At 36.7% G+C, this 21,760-nt stretch overlaps 1 protein-coding gene across 1 annotated transcript; it reads left to right on the forward strand.

Moving 5' to 3' along the window:
* Nucleotides 1–1,115: 1,115 nt before the first annotated feature.
* LOC131036374 (probable disease resistance protein At1g61300) lies at nucleotides 1,116–4,260 on the forward strand. The gene is made up of 3 exons (XM_059221164.1): nucleotides 1,116–1,675; nucleotides 1,825–4,153; nucleotides 4,246–4,260. The coding sequence occupies exons 1-3, from the start codon at nucleotides 1,116–1,118 to the stop codon at nucleotides 4,258–4,260; spliced, it is 2,904 nt and encodes a 967-aa protein (XP_059077147.1).
* The last annotated feature ends 17,500 nt before the right edge of the window (nucleotides 4,261–21,760 follow it).

Genomic DNA, 21,760 nt, shown 5'->3' on the forward strand with positions numbered 1-21,760 from the left:
AGCTTGGATAGCATGCAAGTGGAGTCAAGGGGGGAATTTTGACAAGAGATTAGTCAAATGTCCTCCAATTTCAACAGCAATATAAGCTTGACATGTGTCAGCGAGGTTGATGCCAAAGGAAATTTCTTAAGCCGTATAAAATTGTATGCTTATTCAACATGCAATAATGGCTAAAATGCGCATTTAGGCAATTTATACGGATTGCTGTAATCACAAAACGAAGGGCACAGTTGAGGCTTGGCAAGTAGTTTGTAATCACATGCAACACATTCACCAAGAGTTTTTGTCGAAACTAGCGTCCCCCACGCCGAAGCGGCAGACTCTCACCTTGAGGCTACGCTTTCTGTTTACAAAATTATAATTTTTGGAAGGAGAAGTCAGATAACAAATTTAAAACAAGGCGCCCTAGTATTTTTTGTCTCTATCTCTTTTTATTATGGATTTATCTTCTCTTTCGAGACGATCAATGTCAAGGAGGACCACACATGCATGTGATCAATTTGAGGTCAGGATAGATGATTGGTTAAAGATCAATGAAGAGGACATTTTGAAGATACCATTCCAGATTTGAAATCAACTTTTACTTACTCAATTATCATTTTTTATTGCTTCTATTCACATTAGTGCTATCCACTAAGGTGAGTTTTTTTATTTTAGATATTTCACATTTATCCTTTTTTTCTATGTTTCACATAATGGCAATCAACAGGGCCTCCATGACATGATCAAACTTTTTTTTTTTTTACCCATGTGAAATTTTTTTCGTCACTTAAAAGACAATGTGCCTTAAGTTGTTAACTATAGATTCTTTTCCCATTTATCATTTACATTTTTCTTTTCCTTTACTTTGTATTCACCAACTTTAAGCTTATGGTGTTTAGTGAGTGCTTCTTTTAATAATGTTCTTAACTTTCATTAACATTCAGTGCTTGCAGTTGAATGTGTGAGAAGCACTGACCCTTTCCAGATACATTATTCTGCGTTTCTGCACAATACACATCACTCGTTTTCCTCACAAAGTGTGTCGCTTATCTTTAGAGTAATTCCCCTCGTTTCATATCCCCACCGCCGAGCCTGCTTTCTGCTTTTGCCTCTGTTCAATTCAATCGAATTCCATGGCATCTCCGTCTGTATCTACCAATGATAGTCAGTTACAGATTGAAGTTTCAAATGCTTTTGAGGAAATTGCACCTCAATTTGTGTCTACTTTTGCACCATTACAAAAGGAACGGTGGGGAATATTTATTAATCATCGTGGACCAGATGTCAAAGACACGCTGGCCAGAGCTATCTACTATGCCCTCCAAGCCAGGGGTTTTAGGGTTTTTCTTGATTCCGAAGGGCTCCAGTTGGGAGACTTCTTTCCCGCAGAAGTGGAAGAAGCAATGCGTAGTGCTTCCCTTCATCTAGCAATTTTCTCTCCCACATATGCGCAATCGCCATGGTGTCTTGCCGAGCTATCCTTTATGCTCAAATCTGGAAAACCTATCATTCCTGTCTTCTACTGTGTTCGACCTACCGATCTGCGATGGGTGGCCCAAGGAAAAGGAGTTTATGTCAATGCTTTCTCAGAGTATGAAGAAAAACATAGATTCAGCTCAGAAAAACTCCAGGAGTGGAAGACGGCGCTCCACAAGGTCTCATTTTACATAGGCGCAATCATCAATAACAAAGAGTAAGCAGCGCATACTCATTCTTCTGCATGACTTTTATCATACCTTCCCATTCATGCAATCTTTCTATATTCCATATAAAGTAAAATATTCACCATCGCTTAAGAAGGCTTCTTCTATGTTTTAAGAATCATTTTTCTAATATGTCCAGTGAGGAACAGACGATATTGGAGAGTATTGGGAATCGTGCATCCGAAGTAATGAAAATAGTACCATTACCGTTAGCCACTTCTAACAAGAAGTATATTGAGGAGGCGCTCATTGTCGGACAAGGTTCTGTATCATACAGACTTGTGGAGCTGATTCATTCACAGCAGCACACAAAATTGTCTCGTTTCGGCATAGTTGGGAAGGGCGGGGCCGGTAAGACTCTGCTACTCAAACAAATCTTCAACAGTAACCAGGTTCAGAGTCTCTTTTGCAATGACTTGATGATTTGGATTTCTGTTTCACAAAATCCATCTTTCAATGCTTTAAGAAACGACCTTGTCAAACAAATATCTCTGAAAGTAAATGAAAGATTGGACGGTAGAGAGGAAGACCATGTGAAATCTTGGTTGAATGAAACCATGGCGAAACATAAGTTTGCCCTGTTTCTAGATGATCTTTGGGAAAGAAGTGCAAACTCGTTGTTAGAGGAGCTGTGTGTGCCTCTCTTTCCACACCACAAGTCCAACATCATAATTGCCACTTCCAGGACTACTAGTGTGCTCTCACAGCTGGGTGTTCCGAATTCATCACTCATCCAAATGCAAGATTTGACTGAAGATGACAGTTGGAGTTTGTTTTCTTTCCATGCCTTTCCACACAGCGAAGGAATTTTACCCAGCAGCATCAACGAAGAAATAGCGAGGGGTGTCTCCAAGGAGTGTGGGGGTCTTCCGTTAGCCCTCAAAGTAATCGGACATGCAATGGCAGGAATCACATACCCAAATGAATGGGAATTCGCACTCCAGAGATTGCAGAACAAAGCTGCACACTCACTTTCAGGCACGCTTTCTAGCAGTTTGAGATTAAGCTACGATGCTTTGGCGGACGTGGCCAGCAATGGCATTTCCTTGCAGTTGTGCTTCCTCTACATTGCTGCTTTCTCAAAAGCCGAAGTCATCAGTACTGAAATTGCAATATTGTACTGGATTGGAGAGGGGTTGGTCGTTGGGACGAATCCTCTCCAAATTGGAGAGATGTACGTCAATCTGTTAGCAGATCGATGCCTTATTGAACCAGTCCGTAAGGATAATGATGGAAGGGTGATTGTTTTTACTGTGCATGATGTTTTGTATGATTTAGCACATCAAATTGCCGAGAAGGAAGAAAAATGCTTCTTTCAGTCAGGCAGAGGGTTTTCTGAGATTCTAGAGAATGACTTTTCAGAACATGTCAGAATTTCATTGATGGACAACAGTTTGACCAGAATTCCAAAGGGATTCAGAGCTCCCTACATCCGTTCCTTGCTGCTTGCTTGGAATCTTTCTTTGACAGGGATTCCAAAAGAGGTGATTCGGAGTATGACCTCTCTCAAGGTCCTGGATTTGTCAAAGACTGCAGTCCAGTCGTTGCCAAAAAACATGGAATGTTTAAAGAATTTAGTTTGCCTCCGATTATATTTTGTGCCAATCAAAAGACTTCCCGACTCTATTGCGGCTCTCCAAAACCTTCAAATATTAGATCTTTATCGATCTGATATCACAGAACTTCCGGCCGGCATTTCTAAGTTGACTACCCTAAAACTTTTGGACATTGGTTCATGTAGACATCTGCAGTACATGCCTTCTGGGATCTCAAACCTTAGGTCGCTGGAGTACCTGGCTGCACACGGTTCTTCAAATATAGGGTGGAATAAGCGTGAAAAAAATCGGCTTTCAATTAGTGATTTAGGTACCCTGCACAACCTGAAAAGGTTGGGGCTTGAAAATAACAATGAAATAATTCGAGAAGGAACGCTGGGTAGCATGAAGCAGATGGAGTCTCTATACTTGCTTCTCACAGGTATGGAGAGGCTACCCAAAGACATAACCTCCATGTCAAAATTGAGAAAGCTCTGGCTATTGTGTCCTCAGTTACTCCAGATTGAAAATTCATTTTGTGTATTTCAACATCTTAGTTCCATTAGTATTTTTAACTGCCGCATGCTGAAACAACTACCTGCTCTGCACAACCTTCCCAGTTTAAAGCAACTAGACATAGTTAAGTGCCCCAACATAGAGAAGTTTCCAGAGGAATTTGGCAAGGGGAGAGGATTTCCTAAGCTTGAGATATTTTCAGTATTGGAGTTGGAGAAGATAGAGCAGCTGCCAATAGTGGAAGAGGGAGCACTTCCTTCACTTAAAATTTTGACAATTATGAAGTGTGAGGCATTGCAGAGGTTACCACAGTGTTACTGGAATTTGAAGAGTGTGGAGAAGATAAGGGTGTATGGTTGTTCAAAGGCTCTACTTGTCATGGCAAAGGAAGAAATTTTTATTAAGACAAAGACAGAGGTGCAAACAATAACATTATCTACCATAGAAACACAGACATTAGAGGGGCGCTACCTTCATAAGCTTCACAATGGTAAATTTTCTCATTATAGGGAATTTTGGCGTAATGAAATTTTTCAGTTTTTGAATGACGTTAATGGGTTTTTTTTTTTTTATATTCACTATCGTGGAATCTGGAGGTGTCCTTGCCGAAGCAAGACTAATCCCCCAGTGTGTACGACCCACTCACAAGGTAGAAACACACACAGAGTTAACACAGCCGGGGACTCGAACTCAAGACCATGGGGAGCATATCCACGCCTTAAGTTGCGATCCACGACCGGGTGAGCTAATTTGACTACAAAGTTTTAGTATCATGTTCAATAATATGAGTTGTATATTGCTGAAAAAAATGTAAGTAATTTATAATTTGCATATTATTTGGGAACAATATGAGCAATTTTATGTATGCACATAAATATTAAATTGTAATTTGTTTATTTTGACTTATATGATACTTAAAGTAATTTTTTTAATATATTAGAAAAATTATTTAAAATATGATATTGGTTATTATTACATATTATTTAGTTTTACATTCAAAGGTAAATGTTCATTAAAATCGGATAACTTGTATTAATAATTTCTTTGTAATGTGAAAATGTGCTTTTGACTATTTGTGATGTTTTAGTATAACACGATATGATATTCAAGACTAAACCACTTCTTTGGGTCCCTTTCCAACTTCGACTACACTATATCACTTAGCTTTGTCTTTAGACTATTTGATACAATGTGACCTCTATTATCTACAACAATATCCTCTACTCTTATAAACTTAGGCTCTAACTATCAAAATTAAATGAGCTCAACATTTATAAAAAAAGACATCCATTGGAACATCTAATACTCTTTCACTTATATACAATGAAGGAATCCTTTCAACTCCCTCTCGTTCCCCTATCTTACAATTTAATTTGTACCCTTTTTATAGATTCAAAGGCCTCTTATGGTAAAATTTATATCTTGTCTCTTAACCCTAGAAACATTATGGAGTTAACAATTTTGTTTATAGTTGCATAAAGCCTCGGTAGAAAGAGGTCTCTGCAAATCCCAAATAACCTTGGTAATGTAAGAAGGGACATTTTGGTAGCTTTTTATTCAATATAAAATTAGTTTACATCAACAAATACTCTCGCATTGATTTGACCTTTATCATATATATCCTAGGACACTACTACACCAATCATTTAGGTTATATTGTAGAACCATCATTTTCACCATATATATATATATATATATATATATATATATATCGGTTTCTATTAGTTTTATTTTTAATTTTTTAATTTTTGTCTTAGTTTAAGGCCGTGATGTTTTCATCTTTGTTGTGATTTTTTAATTATTGTTGGGTTCTTTGTTTTATCTTGTTGTCTTCCTCTTTTTCTTTTTAGGTGGTCTATTTTATTTGGTTATTTTCGTTTTGTTGTTTTGATTTGTTGTCCTTATTATCTCTTATTATTTTTTGTTTATATTTCTATTTAGTGATGTGATTTTGGTTTATTTTACCTTATTGTTTTCCTTTTGTTTTCAATAACTTTTTTACTTATTTTATTTCCCTATCTTGAGATGCCACTTGTCCTAATCTGGTACCCTCACTCTCTCTCTCTTTCCACCTCTTCTTATTGTGTTTGCGTTTGCAACATTATCCATTTTTTCCTTGTTCTCTCCACTTTCATCTCGATGATGGATCACAGAGTGTGATTAGAAACATTGATGCTAAAAAAAATCACATAATCAAATCCAAAAGATCATATAGACATACTAATGGATTGTGGAAATCTAGTGATAAGGCTATTTGTTCTTTATATACCTTTACTCTACTCCTATGTATTCACTCACTCATTCTATGCAAGATCATGTTCATTTGTTTGCAATTCTCTCTCTCTTTGTTATTTTTGTTTGTCTATTTTCCTAGCCAAATCTCACATAAAGAATGTTGTCCTTGCTTATTTTTAAAACCAAAATCTAATATGTGAAGGAACATTTACTTTTCCTAAGTTTTTTGTTTAGGATGGTAATTTAAATGAAATTACCAATTTAAATATAAGTTATCTCAAATAAGAAAATCTTGGTAGATAAACATACAACAAGTATTCAAAAATTAAGTGAGAAGGATTTAGGCACTTATCTAGTGGAAGAATGATATTTTTTTAATCATATAGAAGTATATGATAGATCCATAATTTGATGTGGGCTAGATGCACTTATGTTTGGTGACCTAGATGCCTTGGAATTATTTTGATGTGTATACTTGACCTATATCTTTTGAAATTTATCTAGAAGCCTATGTTATTTTGTGATATGGCTTTCTTGACTCCTTATTGCTTGTTGGTCCACTACACTAAGTGTTTCTTAGGGTACATAATTATAGTTAGTATTAAAATTAAATAATAATAATAATAGTACCTAAGGGAAGTTGTTGGATTGCAAGAGTCAAGTTCTCCTCATTCAACAACCTTATTTTACAAACTTTATGACATTTGGATAGTGAAAATGATATTAAAATCAACCATGTAATATCCTAGATGATTTTGATGTAAATTTAGTTTCTTTTGATGATCTCAAGGTGAAATATTTCTATGAAAAAATCCTCTTTGAATGATGTTTGACAATGCTTGATTATTCCTTGATGCTTGTAAATGTAAAAATAAAAGTATTTAAATAGTAAATATTACAATTGGTTGCACAAGTGTCTATCAAGTTGGACTTCAATGGTTTGTAGGAGAGTGTTGGAGTTAATCTTTTAAAATTTTAAAATATTTAATAGGGGTTAGTCTTGCATTATGCAAGGACACACTCACACATTGTAGGATTGACAAAGGATAGAGAATGAAAATAATCACTTGATAGGGATTAGATACATATCAGTATGGGCTAATAAAAAGGGAAAAAACATAGCAATATGAGCAAATGAGGCAAAGATAAGTGTATAAAAGTGATAGTAAATGATGATGATTAAGGATCAAGAAAAGATCCAAATCTTCTATAACCTAAAACAATGATTAATATAATACATATACAATATTTTCAATCAATAATCATCTTACAATTACTTTAACATAATCTCAAGTCCCCTAAAGTTGGTAAAAGATTTCAAGATAACTGAAGGATAGGACAATGTATCATTTGAAATATCCAAGCTAATTAAAATGGAAAAATCACAAGCTAAAAGTAAACTTGACCTAACTAAAGAGTTAAGTCTAGATGAGCATTAGAAAGATATTCGAAATAAATGAAAAAATAAAAAACATAATGTTTCTTTATAGTGAGGAATAATTTGTTGTAACGTACATTTTTATTGCATTCATAATTTTTCTACTAGATTTCTATAAAAAGGGATCTTATATACTCAAAAATGAATTTATTTTTATATAAGATAAAATTTATTCTCATGGAGCTAATCCTTAGGTTCATCGTCCTATTCTTAGAATTCATGTTATGAAGTTTTGTATGGTCTGTCTTTAAATTCCACAATCCTTTTTTTCAAATTCATAATCCTATGCATTTTTTGTTTTTGCTCTTTTGATACTTATATATACTAAATTTAAAAAATAAAAATTAAAAAATATATAAATAATCTTACATTATTAAAATTAAGAATCGAATAAAAACCACCAAAATAAAATAAAAATAAAAACTTAAATTGATCAAAAATATTGTTGGCATTTTGATGATGTTTAAGTTGTGACTGCCATTGATGGACACACTTATTTGATGTATGAGTTATTCTCAACTGGTAGTTGTTCCAACCGGTATTCTATGTCATTGTATGTATAGTCTTTGTCTGTTAAAGACTATCGGTGTTTTGCAGAAGAAGTTTACCGGTCATAGCATGACTGAAGACCCCAAGCAGTATGAAGACCTCAAGTGAAACAAGGACCCCTAGCAACAGTTAATATTTTTGATCGGAATACCATGTTCTAGTTTTCCAGTCTTCATTTGTTAATTGGTAATCGGTATATTGTGTTAAACTGGTATATTTGTAAAGTGTGATGAGTTACCATCCACTGACACCGATGTGGTGATTCAATCATTAAACTTGTAAAGTGTGATGAGTTATCATCCACCGACACTTTGGCGGTGTTTCTGTGCCATGTTACCAAATGTGTGTAGATGCACTGTACCTAGGAAATTTTAGTCTAATCTTATTGGATCGACATGAAATTAGGTTCCTATATGAGGACATCATGTCTAAAGTTTTTAGGTTGTTGATGTGTGTGAGCTGTTAGAGAGAAGATTAGGGTTGTGCGATAAAAGGTAGCTCACGACAGAGATTGAGATTGCAAAGGATAGAAGACTGAAGTAATGCTGCAATGCATTAACAGAGAGTTGTCAAGGATCTAATCAAGCATTATGTGCTACTGTCTAGATCATTCACTTGTTGATTACTAATCTCTTCAATAAGTCTGAAACCCTTAACCGGGTAGGCCTAGCCAAGCCTATTCTAAATCCTCTAACAAGGTGGTTCACAGTTGTGGATTTGAAATCCTCTAATAGGGTAGTCTTTAACATGACTTATCTCCTAATAGAGATCTGGATTCCTAACAGGATCTGTTATGGTGAAGAACACTATAAGGCCTTAACCAGTATGTTTACTATTCTGCAGATAGTAGACTTGTGAGTTTTACTCACCGTGGTTTTTCCCATTTGGGTTTCCACGTCAAAACATCTTGTGTTATGGTGATTGTGCTTCTGTGGGTGAATGCTCTATTTTCTATTTTGTTTCTTTATGTTTTAACCGGTTTGTTGTTTAAACTACTACACCGGCTTGCAATTAAATTGCTTAAGAGTTTGGTTAAGTTATTAGGCATACTAATTCACCCCCCCTCTTAGTATTCATCAATTGGTATCAGAGCCTACCTTTCTATAAGTCTAACCACTTGGAAGGAGAGATGGGGGAATACAGCATGAGGGAACTCACTCACCATTTGGCTGAATTCGAGAGAGCCTATGATGAACTCAAGATCAAGTTTAAAGCCTCTTTAGCCAAGAGAAGAAAGCTTTCTAAGCAGTTGATGGAATTTACTGAAAACAACTCTTCTGATGAAGCACACATGGATGCCCTAGTTGGAGAAGTGGAGAAACTAAATGAATCAAAAACTAACCTAAGGAGGGAGTTGGAAGGACTGACTATCAGGATGAGTCAGGACCTAGAAAATAGAAGAAAAGATAAAGATTTGGTAAAGGACAAGGAGCATGAGATCTCTAAGTTGAAACAAGAAATCGGTACCTTCACCGCTTATCTACAGGAGGGTAAGGAAGAGAAAGAATAAATACAAGCTGAACTGAATGGAGCCATTTCCCAAAATGAAACCTTGATGGAGACTAATGATGCTCTTTCCAAGGAACTTGCTGAGACAAAGGAGATACTTGCTAAGTTCAATCAAAGTGCTGTGAAGTTGGAACAAAAGTTGGAATAAGTGAAGCCATCAAAGGATACCACTGGACTTTGTTTCTCTAGATATGAGGAAGGTGAAACCTCTAGAACCAAGAGTGGTGTACCAAAGGAGCAATCAACACCTAAGAACAACGACAAGAGCAAAGGTAAGAAAAAGTTTAAACCCGTTTGCTTTAACTGTCATAAGGAAGGACATACTGCCAATGTATGTAGGGGAGGGGCTTACAATAACTTTCCTTACATGTAAAACAATGTGGCTAGAACTGGTACATTTAATGGTCACTGTTATGAATGCAACAAGTTTGGGCATAGAGCTTTTGAGTGCAGGTCAGTTATGAACAACTGTGGAGGTTATGCACCAAGATCTAAAGGAGTTGTCCCAGAACCTCCTATGAACCAAAACCCAAACTGGTATAGATCTTATGACAATCAGTCAAATAGTTATGGAGCAGCAAACAATTGGAGAGCAACCTATTTGATCTGTCGTGGTAGCGGTCAAACTACTGCAACATGCAGGAGGAAGAATGGAAAGGTGAACACTAGACCATGGAGAGCACCTGGTATCGTATGCTATCATTGCAACAAACTGGAACACATTATCAGAGCATGCAGACTGAGAAAGAATCCATCGAGAGACATATCAGTCGACCTAGAAGGAAAGGTCGATGTTGAAACCATTCAGGTGGATATGGAGAAAACATGGAAAAAGAAATCGAAAGAGAAACCACCAGTTGAGCCAGTTTCAGCACCTAGTGTGGAGACCCCTAAACCAGCAAATTGAGCTTTGAAAAGCTTAGGGGGGGTATATCGGTAACATTATTTCAAACCCCTGGAGTATATCCGTAAAGTGCCTTTATCGATATTGGTTACTTGTCAACTGACAAAAGAAATGAAGCCGTAAAAGGTAAAGTTAGAGTTTAAGCCCTAATGGTGATGCATTTATTATGGTAGGTAGGAGCATGTTTAAAAGTGACTTTTGTCATCATTTTTACTTACTTATTTTTAGAGAAGAATTTTTCTAGCTTGAGCAGCGCAACCAGAGCGATTAGTGTTGCATTTGAAGAATTTTTCTAGCTTGAGCAGTGCAACCAGAGCGATTAGTGTTGCATTTGATAGAATTCAGAAAGAAATCTTGTACAAGATTTTGCAACCATTTCTAGATTTTAGTGTGGAAGTCAAATCAATAAAGTAAGCTCTTGAAGAAGTGTGTTGTGCTCGACATCGACAAACCCTATTTCAGCATGTGAAGATATTTCTCATTGAAACACTCTTGTTATTTGGAACTATTTAGATATGTCATCTACATCTAAAATCCCTTCTATTCTACCGAACTTGAGGAATCATCTGAGATTCTTAGGAAGAAGGTGAAATATAATGCCCTATCTCAAATTCCCGTCGAAGTCATTATCGAAGGGGATGTTTCAGGATACATTGATTGCAAACTAAAAGACCTAGGGTCTCTAGTGATTCACTCCGAGTTGAGTCTATTCTGTGGAGATGATAAGAAGATTAAACTTGAATACGGTGTTATCAAGAAGAAGAAATTTCACAATGCAGTATATTTTCTCGAGGAATTCATAGAAGACCACATTAGGATTATTCTTAGTAGGGTTCATGGTGACAAGATGTACCTTGAGCGAACAAATGATATTACACCAAAGGCAATCCATGTCGTGACTAGTTTCTGCAATGTTGGAGAAGTCCATGTTCTTCGCAAGATCACCAAAACCAAAGTGACAGAGCTCATCGGTTTTGTGAGCGACCAACGGGCAATGACTGTAAACATCATAAAAGATGACTTGGTGAAGTATGCGTGCATGGTGATCAGGTATAGAGTATTCTATGCTAGTATAATAAATTATGTTCCTACAGCTGTAGTGCATGCTGCTTATAGGATGATCAAGGAAAATGCAGAATATGACCTATGTACTTGCATGCAAAAACAATTCATGGAAAATCTAAAGTCCATCAAAGAGGACAAGACACTGAGGTTTAAGCTCGGTCAACTGCTTGTCAGTTTGTTTTTCTATTTTCAAGGATATTTTCCAAGAGTTGGTGATGTTAAATGGTCAAGAGACCTACCCATTTCAAGACAAATAAAGGAGAGTCTGCAAGTAGTAGGATTTGTGTATCCGAAGACTCTGAATAGTTACTTTGATGAGTTCAGACTAAAGATGAATCAAAGAATGAGAATATCAGGTGATCTGGTTAAAAAGTATGAAGATGATATCTATTTCACAATCAAAGTGGATCATTGTATAATGCAAGCGATGGAGCCTAGACAAGATGAAGTTGAGCCTATGGGCTATGAAGTGGTAAATGATATACTCATAGGGTATGCCTCTACCCTACTTGCTTCTCCACTGGATCCAAAGAAGAAGAGGACTGGTACTTACTCAAAGAGGATCAAATCTATTGAAGTACCAAAGCAAAAGAAGAGGAAAGTAGTGCCATCGACATCGGCACCGGTTGCATCCGCTGGTAGTCCTAAAGTGACCAAGAGGTCACCAGCCAAAAAGAAACCGAAGGCCATTCCACCAAAGGTATTTGAAAGGAAGAGAAAAACAAGGAACAACTCACCAAACTCAGACGACACTGAACCAGAGGTAGAAACGAAGAAGTCAAGGCAACCAAGTAAGAAGACGAAGACAACCGGTAATGTACCTGCAACCTCTGCACCAGTAAATATACATGGTACTTCTTTCCAGCCTATGAATCACTTTCAAAGGATTATGAAGAATATTAAAAGGAAAGTCCTTGATGATTTGAAAAATTATTTCTATTTTCTTAGTGATATTGAAAAGGAAGAGGTAGAGCTAGAGGTCATTAAATACTTGTGTGAAAATGATCGGTCTCCGATTGATATTAAGTCTATTATTCCTAATTCTTTATATGATTGTTTGGATAATAAATGGCACATTGACATTGAAAAGGAGCAAGATATTAGGGAGAAAATATTTGCTCAATATTTTCATGATGTTTCTAATTCAGAATTGTTTGAGATTCTCAATCAGTACAAAGGCATCTTTTTCATGCAAGGAAGAAGACTTCAGTTGCTTGGAGGCAAAACCTCTGAAGTGGAAAAAGACACCCATCAGTAGGATAAAGCAGTTATCGAAATACAGAAGGTATCTGAAGCTAATCGACAGGCTGAGCAAGAGCCTTACCTATCTTCAGCCAAATCGGATGAAGCCTTCGATAATCAGGGTGAGAGAGTAGCTGAACAAATTGACCCTATTGATGTGGATGCTCTTGATGCTAAAGGTACTCAACTAGAGGACGTAGACAAGGAGAAATTGGAGAAAGAAAAGGAAGAGAAAGAGAAACAAGAAAAAGAGAAAGCAGAGAAAGAGAAACAAGAAAAAGAGCAAGCAGAAAAAGAGAAACTGGCAAAAGAGAAAGCAAAGAAAGAAAAACAAGAGAAAGAGAAAGCGGATATAGCAAGACAAGAGAAAGAGAAAGAAGAGAAGGAAGCAGGGAAGAAGAAGGAAGAAGATAAGAAGAAGGAAGAAGAAAGGAAGAAGGAAGAAGAGAAGAAGAGAGAAGAAGAGAGGAAGAAAGAAGAAGAGAAGAAGAGAATGGAAGAGGAGAAAGAGAAAGCCACCAATGAAGCCCTGGAAAAAGAAGAAGAGGAGAAGAAAAGACAAGTGGAGATCAAGGCAAAGGAAGGAGGACAGACTCCTAAGACAACCAAAGATCAAGCTAGGCAGGTTGATCCCACCAGTCCCACCGATTTGACTCTTGCCTGTCTTCCTCAATCAGTTGATGAAAATGAGCTACTGAAAAGAATTCAACTAGCTTAGGAGAGATTGGAAGAACTAAAGAAAAAGAAAGAACATGATGTCATTCAGTTTGATGTTGACACTTTTTCCAATCTAACCCCCGGTACTAACCTCTCCAGTACCGATTCGTTGTTGGCCAAGTTAAAACTTCTTTGCATAGTAGTGGATGATCAAGTACAATGTTTGGAAGATGTTGCCTAGGCCACTACAAAGAAAAACCATGAAAAGACACTCAAATTTGCCTTAGTAAAGAAAATAGATGAAGACAGAGAAAAAATGATTAAGTAGAAAGATGATATAAGGTTAGCTATGGGTGAAGGCAACCTACTGTTGAGCAAAATCTGCCAGCCCGATCTATTTTGTGATGATGGTTTGAAGAAAAAGATTCAACTACAATCAGAGTTAAAATAGTATATTGGCAACTTCAAACTGCCATATGATTCCTTCACAGTGTAAGGCCAGACTATTCACACTCAGCAGCATCAGATTGCAAATATTGAATCAGAGATCTGCAGGAGATCCAGTTGCTTCTATTACCAAAATTGCAAGTTCTTCAGGGGTGTTTTCTAAACTTGGAGGCTATTACTGTCACATAGGAGATGAGCACTATCGATGCCATGGAAGAATTAAATCCTTCCAGATGAAGACTGAGAGTGAAATTTCTGCCTCACTTCTCGATTCCTAGCCTTCAGGCATGAAGGATTTTTTGAAAATCTTTAAATCTATTTTTGAGAAGTTTTACTCTTTATCGTCATGAACATATACTCTGTTTTTATGTTGTGCAATATAAATTTGGTAAATTTATGTAAAAGAGGGAGTGTGTGCATTACTTTGTCATTGTTGGCAAAGGGGAAGTAGTAAATTGAAAATTTCATGCAAATGGAAGATGCACATGCTTGTAATCTTGGCAAAGGGAGTAGTGTATATGCTTAGGGGGAGTAATTTGATTATGTGATTCATTTTTTTTTGGTAAGCACTTAGATGTCAAATTTTCCTAAGTGTTGCCATCAATGCCAAAGGGGGAGATTGTTGGCATTTTGATGATGTTTAAGTTGTGATTTTCATTGATGGACACACACTTATTTGATGTATGAGTTATTCTTAACCGGTATTTGTTCCAACCAGTATTGTATGTCATTGTATGTATAGTCTTTGTTTGTTAAAGACTATCGATGTTTTGTAGAATAAGCTTATCGGTCATAGCATGACTGAAGACCCCAAGCGATATGAAGACCTCAAGTGGAACAAGGACCCCTAGCGGTAGTTAATATTTTTGATCAGAACACCATGTTCTAGTTTTCCAGTCTTCATTTGTTAACCAATAATCGATATATTGTGTTAAACAATTATAATTGTAAAGTATGATGAGTTACCATCCACCAACACCGATGCGGTGATTCAATCAGTAAACTTGTAAAGTGTGATGAGTTATCATCCACCGACACTTTGGCAGTGTTTCTGTGTCGTGTTACCAAATGTGTCTAGATGCATTGTACCTAGGAAATTGTAATCTGATCTTATTGGACTGACATGAAATCAGGTTCCTTTATGAGGACATCATGTCTAGGGTTTTGAGGTTGTTGATGTGTGCAAGCTATTAGAGAGAAGATTAGGTTTGTGCGAGAAAAGTTATCTCACGATAGAGATTGAGAGTGCAAAGGATAGAAGATTGAAGTAATGCTACAATGCATTAACAAAGAGATGTCAAGGATCTAATCAAGAATTTTGTGCTATTGTCTAGATCATTCACTTGTTGATTACTAATTTCTTCAACAAATCTGAAACCCTTAATCGGGTAGGCCCAGCCAAGCCTATTGTAAATCCAATAACAAGGTGGTTCATAGTTGTGGATCTGAAATCCTCTAACAGGGTATTCTTTAATAGGACTTATCTCCTAACAAAGATCTGGATTCCTAACAAGATCTATTCTGGTGAAGAACGCTGTAAGGCCTTAACTGGTCTAACCTTAACCGATCTGTTTACTATTTTGCAGATGGTGGACTTGTGAGTTTTACTCACCGTGGTTTTTCCCATTTGGGTTTCCACATCAAAACATCTTGTGTTATGGTGATTGTGCTTTTGTAGGTGAATGCTCTATTTGCTATTTAGCTTGTTTATGTTTTAACTGGTTTGTTGTTTAAACTACTACACAGGTCTGCAGTTAAATTTCTTAAGTGTTTAGTTAAGTTTTTAGGCATACTAATTCACCTCCCCTCTTAGTATTCATCAAATATTATAAAAAACAAAGACAATTTAAATCACTACTTACATTTAAAATAATGGTACTAGTAATCACTTTTCACAATTAGCCATTTAATATATCAATAAAAATACTTTATAAACATCATATTCACACATTAATATTTTCATTAATCCTCCAAATCAAATTTAGGGAAGCACCATAATTTCATATTTTAAATTTTTAAGAGGGCCCCATTTTCTTTTCATTGTGTTCATATTAACTTGATGGATCATGGACATTGCACATCTGTTAGGTATTAAATTTAATGATGATTGATAGTGAAATGATTTTTATTATATAAGCAGGGAGACGATCTTGAACCGAGAACAACAAAGAGTTAAAAAGTTAAATCTTCAGGCAAAGAACAACCTCCTAGAGGCCCAACAAAAAACAGAGTCCACCCTTCAAAAATAATCAAAAAATTTCATTGTTCTGTAGCTATTTCTACACATCCTAACAAACTTCTCGCTTCTATACTTACCATCCCATTTAAAAATATCATCAGTAATCCTACTACTTAAAGTCTTACTAAAAACACCAGTAGTGAGCATATTGCTAAGAGTTTTATCAGTCCTATAATAGTAAGAGTTAACATTAAAGGGTATGCAGACCTAGCATAACATCCTTAAAATGATCATCGACAAAAAAGGATAAAAAAATGAGCACCAAAGAGTAGCTAATCTTTCTTGAGCAAGTTCCAATCATGCTGGAGTCTCCCAAGATTGCATTCCCAAGTGTCCATATTCTCCTAGTCGTTATCCACAATGTGCTCCATCTGGCCCTGCTTCTTTTTTTTCTTTTTAATCCTCCCTTGACTAGAAACCATGCCTAGCACAACACTCTTCATAACTCCATCCGTAATATAACAAAGGGAGCTTAAGGCATCACATAGGTTTTCAATTTTCAAATTATGTTCCTCATTCTTCATCTCAGGGTAGTGACTCTCTCCTTCAGTTCCTATAAATTATCTTCCAAATTATCATTGTCGTTTATCTTAGTGGGGGAGTCCTGGGAATAGGTAACCATCTCCTCATTACCTGGAAAATTAGGGACCTTAGGGTTGTGTTCCAGAGTATCTGTGTTTGCCTCAGTCTTTTTGATCTCATCCCCATCTTCCGCTTCTTCTATTTCTTCTTTGAAATTCTCTTCAGGTTTGTCCTCCTCCTCTTGGAAATCCTCATCCTCAGTATTGTCAATAGAGTTATCCTCCTCCTCCTGATCGTAAATTTCCTCTAGATTTTTAACATTGGCCTAGTTATTAGCTGTTTTAATTTTCTCTTTTCTTTCCTTAGCCCGGAGCCTAGTTGACCTCCTTTCCCTAGAACTGCAATCAATTTTTTCCTTCTTTGAAGGTTTTTCCTCTTCATCTTCCTGATAGTGCAGGTCTAGGTCTATGATGGTGCTTTTACTGGCTGACTCTTTGCCATTTTTTTTAGCTTTAATCGAGGAACTCTTGGGGGTTTCTAGCGTCCTCTTATCATAGTTCACATTTAGCAGGGAAAGTTCGAGGGACTCTTTATCCAAGATAGAAAGGGTATGTTTTCCTTTATTCTCAGCTGAAGATGTAGAGTCGAGCTCACACTAAGACATAGGGTTAGCTAGCATAAGCTTGGATGACTTACCATGATTTTTCTGAGATTTTTCCTCATTCCCAAGAATAGGTGACAAACTATTGAGGTTGGGGGAGTGGGCCACAAAAAACTTGTAAAGCAGATAGATAATGCCCTAGTGTAATGGGGGGTTGGCACCATTTTGAATGTAGGACTCTAAGGAGGAGAACAGAAAGAAAGGAAAATTGATTTTCTCCCCATGCCTAATATGATTAAGAATAGGAAAATGATAACCATATGTATAGTAGTATATCCGCCTTCAAGCGTAAAATACTTCATAACATAATAGTTAACAATAGGGAATGGTTTAGACAAAGCCAAGTGACCATATTCATTCTCAATTGCCTTTGGTTTCTCCCCTTCCTCAAATACTTTTTTCATAAACCATTTGTTGTCTCCACTACTGGGTCTTTCCACCCATTCACCATGATTCGGCAAACTAGTAACCTCTGTGATGTAATCCGATGTAACAATGAAGGAAATCCTCCCAATTGTCACAACAACATTCTGCCAAGAGTTATAGAATCTCACCATCAGAGCTTTATTGTAACCCTTCATCGCCAGAAAGAAGGGAGTAAAACTAGCATTCTGAAAAAACTCCCAAATCTCCTCATTATCGCAAAGCCAATCACATTTTTTAGGCTCAGTTCTCTTAAGAGGGCCCCCCATGTCAGAAGAAGGACAAACAGAGTGCAGATTATCTCTATGAAAGTGACCCAAGAAACAACTTAGGTTCTTCATAATCACGGACAGACATAAAGAAATTTTTTTGGAAAGGTCATTTTTTAACTCTTTCACATCGTTGTCATCACATGTGTGATTTCCTTTGAAATCATTAAACTTTAAGTCTCCACAAAAATAAAAAATGCCACCTTTAGTTCTAATAAAAAACTGATCTAAAAAGATATATTCATAATAATAAGCCTTAGTTCCCGTACCTACCTCTAGACTCTTCAGGTCCATGTCATCACTGTAATACATAGTCCAGCTAGAAAAAGAACACATAAGCATAAAGCTCTAGATCACCCAAACCCTACCCGTCATACTGTAGGGGCCCACATAATTTTAAATTTTTTGAAAAAAGGTGGTCATGTAGACAAAAACTCAAAACCCAACCATTAAAACCCTTATTGATATCCATCCTTGTCCCTTTGTTTTCTCTTAAGCCTTTCATTACAAGGAATCTCTTTGAGCTCCTTAGAGATTTCACTAAATTTAAAAAATCTCCAATCTGCACAACTCAAACCCTGATTGGTAATAAGGTCCATGGCCATATTTCTTTCCTTGTAGGTATATTGAACAGTAATGTTCTCAAAAGAATTTAGACATTTACACTTGTTTATAATCCCTCTAATCTCCCAGGGGGGGAGAAATAGAGTTATTAAGACAGTCAATAATCAGCTTGAAACTCCTTCCAGGATTACTTTCTTCATTGAATTATGTTGAACCCTAGAGAGGCCCATCCAGGCTGCCATAGCTTCAACTCTTTTATTTGTACCAATCCCCAAATTGGTGCCAAATCCTTCAATCAACCTTCCCCCCTGATCTTTGATTAAGCCACCCACCCCAGACAAGCCAGGGTTAACTTTAGAGCAGCCATCAAAATTACACTTGAACCAACCTGAATCCGGAGGGACCTAAGTGCAACATTTTCTTAGTAACAAGTTATTCCAATTGAGTTTCAATAAGTTATGTTGAATGCCCCATTTTTGTCTTAAGTGTAGATACCTTGGGAGCCCGCATTGATATTCTCTCTCACTTGTTGTTTTATGATGTTGGCGAGAACATTGTTGTTTCTCCTTTCTTCTTTGAAAACTCTATTATTCCATTCCTTCCAGATGTTCCAGGCTATAATTAGGGAAATTTGAAGCCACATACTCTTAGCAACAGGGTGAGAGTAGGGGTTCATAGTCCATGAAATCATGAAATTTCTCATGGTTTTGAGATAGATCCAATTAATTTTCAAATCCTTTAGAATAACCTCCCAATTTTTTTAAGTATAACTAGAGTGTAGAAAAATATTACAGTCTATACTTTCCATGTCCTTATAGTAAAGCTCACATATGTTGGTGAAGGAGAAGCCCCTCTTGTTAAGATTATCATTAGTCAGAATCCTCCCATGAGCCGTATCCCACCAAAAACAGTTAATTTTAGGAATTAGGCCTTTGATCCAGATTTCTTTCCAGTTGAAATTCTCTACAGTATCTTCCTCCATATCCTAGTAAGCCAATTTGATAGTGAAGGTACCAACATAATTGATTTTCCATATCCATTCGTCCTCCATATGAGAGGAAAAAAGGAAACAATCAGGTAGAAGATGTAAGAGCTCCTTATCCTCCATCATAAAATGATCTTTAACCTTCACTGCAATCTCAAAAAAGTTAGTGATAGTCTCTGTCATATTTTTCTAGGCAGCTCTCTCCCCTTGCCACACAATGCAGTCGTGAACTTTCACCCTGTAGCATCTACTTAGATAGACATAAACATGTCTAAGATGTGGGAGATAAACGATAGCCTAGTGGTGCGCCCAAACATCTTTCTACAAGTTAGTTCTTTTCCCATTACCTATATTCATTTTGCCATTTTTTTTTATGACCTTGCTAGTTTTAGCAACATTGTTCCAAAATGAGGAACTAGAAGGTGGCTCCATTAAGTTTAGAAACTTATCAAAACTCTGAGTATGAAGGTACTTAGCATGCAGAATGATGGTCCAATCTTTCACCTCTTTAGATAATTTCCATTGAATTTTAGTCAATAGGGCTCTATTGAAGGTTTTGATTTTCTTTATACCAAGCCCCCCTTCCTCATAGGTCTGCACACATTCTCCCAAGCAACCAAGGAGATTCTATTTCTTGCTTCAGTGCCCAACCAGACGAACCTTTTTTGGATTCTTTCAATCTTTTCAACCACAACCCCAGGCACTTGAAAAGGGGAAAGGTAATAGATAGGTAAATTTTGCAGATAGGATTTAACCAATTGTAATTTACCTTCCATACTAAGCAGCTTCCCTTTCCATCGAGGAAACTTCTTGTGGAATATTTCAAGAATACCATTCCAAAAGGATGAGGAAGGGGCTTTAGAGATGAGGGGAAGCCCAAGATAAGAGTCAAGGACGATATCAATTTGGCAAGCTAAGATGGTGGAAATTTTAGCTTGAAGGGTGGGGTTAACATTCATGAGGAATAGCTTGCTTTTTTCATAGTTAATATACTAGCTGAAGATTTGAGCATAATTTTCTAGGATTCTTTTCCAATGTTTATCCTCAGAGACATAAGCTTATCCAAATATTATAATATTGTCCACAAATTGCTGGTGGTAATAGGAACAAGAGTGGAAGGAGCCCTGGCCCCTTTGAGAGAGAGGATCCTTTGTAGTTTTTCAATATTTCTACCCAAGACTTCAGCAACAATGATGAAAAGGTAGGCAGATAGGGGATTTCCCTGTTGAAGCCCTTTCTCACTAGAAAAGTATCCCTCGGGGCTCACATTAAGGACATAAAGTTTCAAAGTACAAACACATTATTCAATCAATTTTAAGAATCTTCCTTTGAATCCAAATCTCCTAAGGACTTCCAAGAGGAATTCCAAAGAAACCCTGTCATAGGCCTTAGAGATATCAAGTGTAAAAGGCATGGTGGGTTTTTCACTGTTCTCCATGGAGTGGACAAGTTCATGCGACATGATCACAACATCAAGAATGCATCTTCCTTTTACAAAGCCTTTTTGATTACCTGATATTATCTTATCAAGCAGTGGTTTTATTCTATTGACAAGAACTTTAGAGAGGATCTTGTAGACCGTGTTTCAAAGACTAATACGTTTGAAGTCTTTGGTGGAAACAACATTATCATGTTTAGGGATTAAAGCAATAAAAGTGGCATTGATCTGTTTAAGGAGTTTACCAATTTTGAAGAAGTCCTTAACCGCATTGATGACATCAACTCCCACAACATCCCAGTGGTCTTCGAAGAAGGTAGGGGGAAACCCATCTAGCCTCGGGGCCTTGCAAGGGGCAAAGGAGAACAAAGCAGTCTGCACCTCCTGCATAGTAACCTTTTTAGTCAACATAGATAAGTCCTCAACCCTAATAACTTCAAGGACAACATCCAAGATATTGTGAGGGTCTTGGAAACCACTTTGGCCATTAGGAGTGTTTAGGCTCAGGAATTCAATGAAATGAGTAGACATTTCATCCTCATCCTCCACCATAGTACCATCCTCTTTGAAGAGCTTCCTAATTCTATTTCTACTTCTGTTCTACATAATAGATTGGTGGAAAAACTTTAGTGTTTTTATCACCTTCATTTAGCCACTGTATCCTTAATTTCTGTTTCCAAAACACCTCTTCCTTTCTGTTAAGGAGAAGCCATTGATTTCTCAATTCTACTTCCTCTTCATACTCTTTATCTAAAGCAGTCTTCTCTTAAATATTAGTTTGTATATTCCCTAGGTCATAGATAATGGCCTTTTTATGTTCAAAGATATTGCTGAAGCAGTATTGGTTCCAGTGCTTAACCTTGTCTTTCAAAAGTTT

Source organism: Cryptomeria japonica, chromosome 5, assembly GCF_030272615.1.
Source record: "Cryptomeria japonica chromosome 5, Sugi_1.0, whole genome shotgun sequence".
Taxonomy (NCBI): Eukaryota; Viridiplantae; Streptophyta; class Pinopsida; order Cupressales; family Cupressaceae; genus Cryptomeria; species Cryptomeria japonica.

Bases quoted from the DNA above. Each gene is read 5' to 3' on its own strand.
- LOC131036374 (XM_059221164.1), top strand. From the start codon at position 1,116: ATGGCATCTCCGTCTGTATCTACCAATGATAGTCAGTTACAGATTGAA. The intron at 1,676-1,824 runs GTAAGCAGCGCA...TAATATGTCCAG, and splicing joins GCAATCATCAATAACAAAGA to TGAGGAACAGACGATATTGG.